The sequence below is a fragment of the Natrix helvetica genome (genome assembly GCF_964273705.1).
Source record: "Natrix helvetica genome assembly, chromosome: Z".
Lineage (NCBI taxonomy): Eukaryota > Metazoa > Chordata > Lepidosauria > Squamata > Natricidae > Natrix > Natrix helvetica.
Window position 1 is genome coordinate 98,577,880 of NC_138554.1, and position 6,236 is coordinate 98,584,115.

At 36.8% G+C, this 6,236-nt stretch overlaps 1 protein-coding gene across 1 annotated transcript in view; it reads left to right on the forward strand.

The window, feature by feature from the left end:
* Positions 1 to 6,016, forward strand: part of HIBADH (3-hydroxyisobutyrate dehydrogenase) — a 99,988-nt gene extending 93,972 nt beyond the window's left edge. Inside the window, exons 8-9 of the mRNA XM_081970128.1 lie at positions 2,345 to 3,743; positions 4,368 to 6,016. Coding sequence (XP_081826254.1) covers positions 2,345 to 2,500 — 156 coding nt within the window. The 3' untranslated portion in view covers positions 2,501 to 3,743; positions 4,368 to 6,016. The remainder of the gene's footprint in view (positions 1 to 2,344; positions 3,744 to 4,367) is intronic.
* Positions 6,017 to 6,236: the final 220 nt, after the last annotated feature.

A 6,236-nucleotide genomic window follows, 5' to 3' on the forward strand; every position in this document is an offset into this window, starting at 1 on the left:
TATGCAATATTGAAAAATTACCTTTAAAAATAAAATAAAATGTTCATGGTAATGAATCTTCATGTTTAGATTATTATATTTTTATGCAATATATTTTTAATATTTTTTCATGTCTCCCTTTACATTTGTCTGTGATAGACAAAACTCTTATATTGATAGGCCGACCTTTTTATAAAATTTGGTGATTTCACTCTGAATGTTTAATAGATTTGCTACTTTTTTTGATCTACATTCAATGTGTGTATGTTTATTTCACATTATTGGAAGTTTCTTGGGAATTTTTTCTAAAGGGCAATGCAAGAAATGTTAATTAATTAAAATATGAAAAAAAAATCTTAATAATATTAGAATCTGGGGTCCACATTGTAGTGTTTTAGAATGCCAATAAGCCCACAGATACTTTCCTTTTTGGTCACCATTAATATTTTTCTCACCTAAGTAATTACTTTTTAAAATGTATTTTAATTTTATAAAATGGGAAGTTAGCAGGCTGCTAAATGAAAAATTCCAAAATGGATCCTAAAGCTTGAAGAGTATTTGCAGCTAATGCTTCCTTTGTCTGCCCCTAAAAGGATCCATGTAAACAAGGATAATCTTATGACATTTCTATACGGGATAACAGAGAGCATTTTGATAAATTGGGTGTTTGTATGAGGGCAGGGTTGTCAAACTCGATTTCATTCAGGACCTCATCATGGTTATGTTTGACCTTGGGGGGTGGCCATGGTCAAGGTGGGCATGACCAGCTCGATGTCACTCATGCTGGGGACGCACTCAGTTTGGCACTGAGTGTCCAAACCGGAATGTATGTGCATGCGCTGGGGCGCCTACCAGCTAGCCAGCATGCACATGCCTGTTTTTTGTCAATTTCTGGCTATTTTTCGGGCCGCTTTCAGGCTGTATTTGGTCCGTAAAACGACCCTGAAATGGCCTGAAAAATGGCTGTTTTTTTGGGCCGGTTTTAGTCCATTTTTTCGGGCTGTTTTTGGGGAATTTTTTGGCACTCCAGTGCCCGCGAAGACCACTGGCCGGCGTACTGGAATCCAGAAAAGCAGCTGGCGATGGCACAGGTGCTCACAGAGAGGGCTCTGTGTGCCACCTCTGGCACGCATGCCATAGGTTCGCAATCATGGATCTAGACCCAAAAGAGTGAGAATCCTAAAACTCTTAGTTGAGAAAAATTAGATTATTCAGATCTCAATCTATATGTTTCTTTGTGTATAGCTTCCTACATCACCTCAGCTTTTCAAGTTTTAGCATTTTTTAAAAACCCTCACTTTGAAGCAATTATGGAAATGTTTTGCTACACCAACCCAACATTCAACATGAAAACATTTATTCCATTTTGATATTACAGGTCTTAACTTAAATTCCATGGAATGTAATTAGGTAAAATTTGTCATGCTAGTCTTCTGCAGGTTTTCTGACGGTTTTCTAAAGAGCTTCTACCAAAACAATTAGGTAAAAGAGGATTGGATTCAGGATAGGAATTCAACTTGAATAAACATCTCAGACAAGCCTCTCCCTGGTTCTCACAATTATAAAGAGAGGCAGGGAGGCTTGCAAGATTCTATTATTGTTGTTTTACAATAAAAGTAGTACTGCTTTACACGATATTGGATTCCTAGAAATGATTGTGCTACATAAAATGGCAATGGTTAGAAGTTGAACCATGGTTTCCATGGTTAGAAGGCTTCACTGCCCTCTGGAAAGCTAGACTCATCATATCTCTGGTTGGAACCTATTCTAAACTGGGATTGCTCCAAAGAAGGCACATATCTACTAACATTTAAGAGAAAGGACATGGAGTATATCCACTCTGCCTGATATAATAGGATGTGCCAATATTCTGAACACAAGGTAATCTGGCAAATAATGCCATATAGAGGTTTAAAGGTGATAAGCAGCCCCTTGAATTCCATGCAGAAACCAACTGGGGGCACTGCAACTTACATGAAAATAATAAATTTGGACAAACCATAAGGTACCAAGAGCTGTTTGTACACTTGCAAACTTGCACCACTGGACCAGTTGCACATCTAGTGGTCTTCAGAAGGATGTCCATGTAGAATCCATTGCAGTAATCCAACTAATCTAATTTCATTTTATCAATTTATTTCATTTCATCTAATGCATGAGTAGCCATGAGCAAACTTTCCAATTTTCAGTAGGAATTTTTCTAGCTCTATCTACATATTGAACCTAAGTCCTTTCATATACTTTTAAATCATTTTCTAAGGAATAGTGGACCTCGATATTACTGTCATATTTGGTAACAGATATTACTCTGTAATAAATGCATGTCTTTTCCTTCTCCCAGTCAAAATATTTTCCTTATTTTTAGGATCTTGGCTTGGCCCAGATTTCTGCCACCAACACCAAGTCTCCAGTCCCACTTGGATCCCTAGCCCATCAGATTTACAGGATCATGTGTGCCAAGGGCTATGCCCAAAAAGACTTCTCATCTGTATTCCAGTTTTTACGGGAAGAAAACTTGTGAACTCTCTATTGACTTTTAACTAGAGACATTGTTTAAAAAACATATATTTAGAACCTCTTTCAGATTAATCAATAAATACGTGAGGTTAATCAAAGATCATGAATCATGATCTCACCCACTTCTGTATTCTAAAGTCACAGCTAACTCCAGGATTTCCTATCTATCATTTCAAATACTGTGGATTTTTTAAAAAATAATTTATATATAACTTACTTAAAAGTGCAGTAGTAGAGTTTAAAGAAAACCCAGTATATTTGTATTTACATACATACTTCCAAACAATGGTTTTCCAAACTTGTTATCTCCAGATGGGATGGATTTTAAGTTGGATTGCAAAATGGACATGGGCTACTAGGCTGGGAAAAGATTTTCTGAACTGTACAAGTAAAATGGTTTAAAGATATCCTGAACTTCCTAAGTAATATTCTAATTTACTTTTAAAACAAAATTATTATAATGAAGAGTTAATGATAAAAAAATGTATTAATTAACTATTGCAATTTATTTGAAATCTGGTGCTTATGGTTTTGGAAAGTTATAGTAAAAATAACAGTGTGATACATGTTTAACATTTTTTCTTCAATAGCCTAATTTTATACATTTTTAATTTTCTCATCTTTTCAACAGATTCATGCTTACTTCCTTTACTGACATGCAGATATCTTTACTGACATGCAGATATCTTGGTATTGTTATAAATCTAAATAAATAAATCCTTTGAAATCTAAGGTGATGATCACAAGAAGAAATATATGGGCTTATTGTGAGGGGGGTGTTCTTTTGCTTTTATTATGATCAGATTCTACGCATAGTCATACCAATAAAATTCATTTTGAAAAATACATAAGCAAATTAAAGACCTGTCTTGCATAAACAAGAGGACATAGTGTAAAGGTTTGTAGATTGGTGTGTTCATTAAATTTCCATTCTTGTTTGTTAAGAATGCAGTCTACAACTATTAAAATGGATAACCCCAATACAGAATATATAAGACCATTAATCTCCTGGTATCATAAAAAGAGCTTGCGACCATTCTTCTTTATTGTTACAGTACTTCTTGAAACTCTGCATGAAGAGAAATAATAAACATTAATCAGAATTGCCTGATCACCATAGCTTTTAACAGGGCAGTTGATCAACCTACAAATTATGAACACTCCTATAAAAAGGTAATGAATTACCAACTGGCTCACTTTGGAACATGTTCTTTTTTTTTTTGTTACTATCACCATGTTCTATTCCAGTGATGGCGAACCTAGGGCACGCGTGCCACAAGTGGCACGCGGAGCCATTTGTCAGGGCACGCAAGGCGCTGCCCTGTCAGCTGGCCAGCGCGCATGCGCGCGCTGGCCACCTGAGTTCACCTTTTTAAAAGCTATTTTTCGCCTTCCCCAGGCTCCAGAGGCTTTATAGGAGCCTGGGGAGGGCGAAAAGAGCCTCCCCCCCCCGGAGGCTGTGATTTCCAGTTTGCTCGGAGGGTGGTTTTAAGCGTTCCGAAGGCTTCAGGGACTGTCCGAGGCTTCCCTGATGCCTTCGGAGCGCTTAAAACGACCCTCCAAGCAACCCGGAAGTCACTTCCGGTTTGCTCGGAGGGTGGTTTTAAGCGCTCCGAAGACTTCAGGAACGGTCCCTGAAGCCTCCAGGGGGGCGGGGGAGGCTCTTTTCGCCTTCCCCAGGCTCCTATAAAGCCCCTGGAGCCTGGGGAGGGCAAAAGAAGCATGTAAAAATGGGGGGGTTGTGCACGCATGTGCACTGGGGGGGTCGTGCATTGCATTATGGGTGCGGCACGCCCGCACTCAACCCCCCTGCGCTCCCCCCACTTGTGGCACGCAAGCCAAAAAAGGTTCGCCATCACTGTTCTATTCAGTCCTAGAACTGAAGCAATAAAAAAATTCAATAACCCTTTTTATAATTAGCTATAATCATATAACCAATTTCAGATCACTCTTGTGAGAGTTTAAGTGTGGTCAAATGAACAATGTGGCAGCAGAATAATTGCTGGGTGATTCAAATTAGAGTCAAAAAGACCGAAGAAAGCTGGTTCTATAGATCTGATGGTAGAGCGGATGTGATAAAGACAGCACATAAACACATGGAGCATTCTGGAAAGTAAGCAGAGTGTTCCAACTAAGAATACTGGAAATGTGAAATGGATGAAGTTTTCTCTCTCATTTTGACAGACAAGACTATTGGGGAAATACAGCCTGTTAATTAAAGGTACTTAGGATAGGGGTAGAATACTTCTTTTTAATGGAATGGCTTCCTTGCTGGATTGGGAGTACTGGATTTTGTTTCCCAAGCTCTACATGGGATTGTTTCTGTTTTGTTGTACAATTAGATATTCTACACAATCAGCTACGAATGTGAATTAAATTTTAAGTGCTTGATTTTCTACAGTGCTACAATTAAACAAAAACAAAAACAAATTCCATAGTCTGATTTCTTCCAGTCAACTTTTTCCAACTATTCCAGAGTTTGAAAAAATTTCCAAAGCTGTTTTGGTGGAATAGAGCCAGAAAAAATTCGGATATAGTATTACTGTTTCATTAAAAGGAATGGCTAGGAAACCTTGTTGAGATAATTGCAGTTAGTTACATAGGATAGATTTTGATGCTAAAAGTTTAACATGAAAAAACTGCAGTCTTATGATGTCTCCTAATAAGTAAATTGAGATGTTTACTCACATAAATACCTTTGAGTTCTGTTCCATGTTTCCATCGCAGGTCAATACATAAAATTGCATGATTTAGTAACTGAAACATCATCAATTTTGTGGAAATGGGTTCTATTGAAAGAAAAAGAAGGTGGACAAAAACTGAAAATACCCAAATATTAGTATTGATATATGACCACTAACTAATGCTAGGACAAAAATGGTATTTCAGTGCTTTGCCTAGTATTACATCACACAATGGTATTATATGGTCCTACAGGCAGAATTATAGGGGAGTGGGATACATTAATTCCCCCCCTTGCCAATACTTAACTATGAAAGCAGTTTGTGTAGGTGGCAGTTTCAAATGAACCAGAAGGTAAAATTCACAAAGTATTCTGTTGGCTGGCAGTCACTTTCAGAAAAATGGGACTGTAACCCATAATTTAAAGCAACACCATTGTTCTGAGCAGGATAGTGATTTCAGGTTATGTAAATTATTATGTTAAATATATAGAGGTGCCACCTTGTTTAGCCCAGTGTAGAGAATATGGGGGTTTTTTCTGTCTGTGAAGTTTTATAAATTATGTGAGCAAAACGTTTCTGAAGTGGTTTGCTTTTTTTTTTTAAAGCATGTCATATTATAAAGATGTGTATTGGATGAATTTCATCTCTTTAACGGTTAACTCCTTGAAACCCAAACTAAATTGTGAAATTAGTACTTAAAATGGCTACCACTCAGAAAATAGATCATTTCTGTATTAGATTTATAACTCCTGTGTTTGATTTTATAATTTATCATAAATTGTAGCATAACAACAGAAATACATGATTTATTAAATACATAAAAAGATATTGAAGTTTTCAAATCTCAGTCATTGTTTCTGCAATTTCTTTAACCATGGTGCTTATTATTTGATATCTGAGTAAAAAGTATGCTTTGACTATTGGACTTTGTAGATGGAATTAAAGTAAAGATTTTTCATTTCTGATCATTTTCTCCTTGCTAATAATGTAACATAATCGGAGTTAATTAAACTATATCTGCTTGTTGGGTATTAAGTTCCTAGAAAAAGAGGGGCT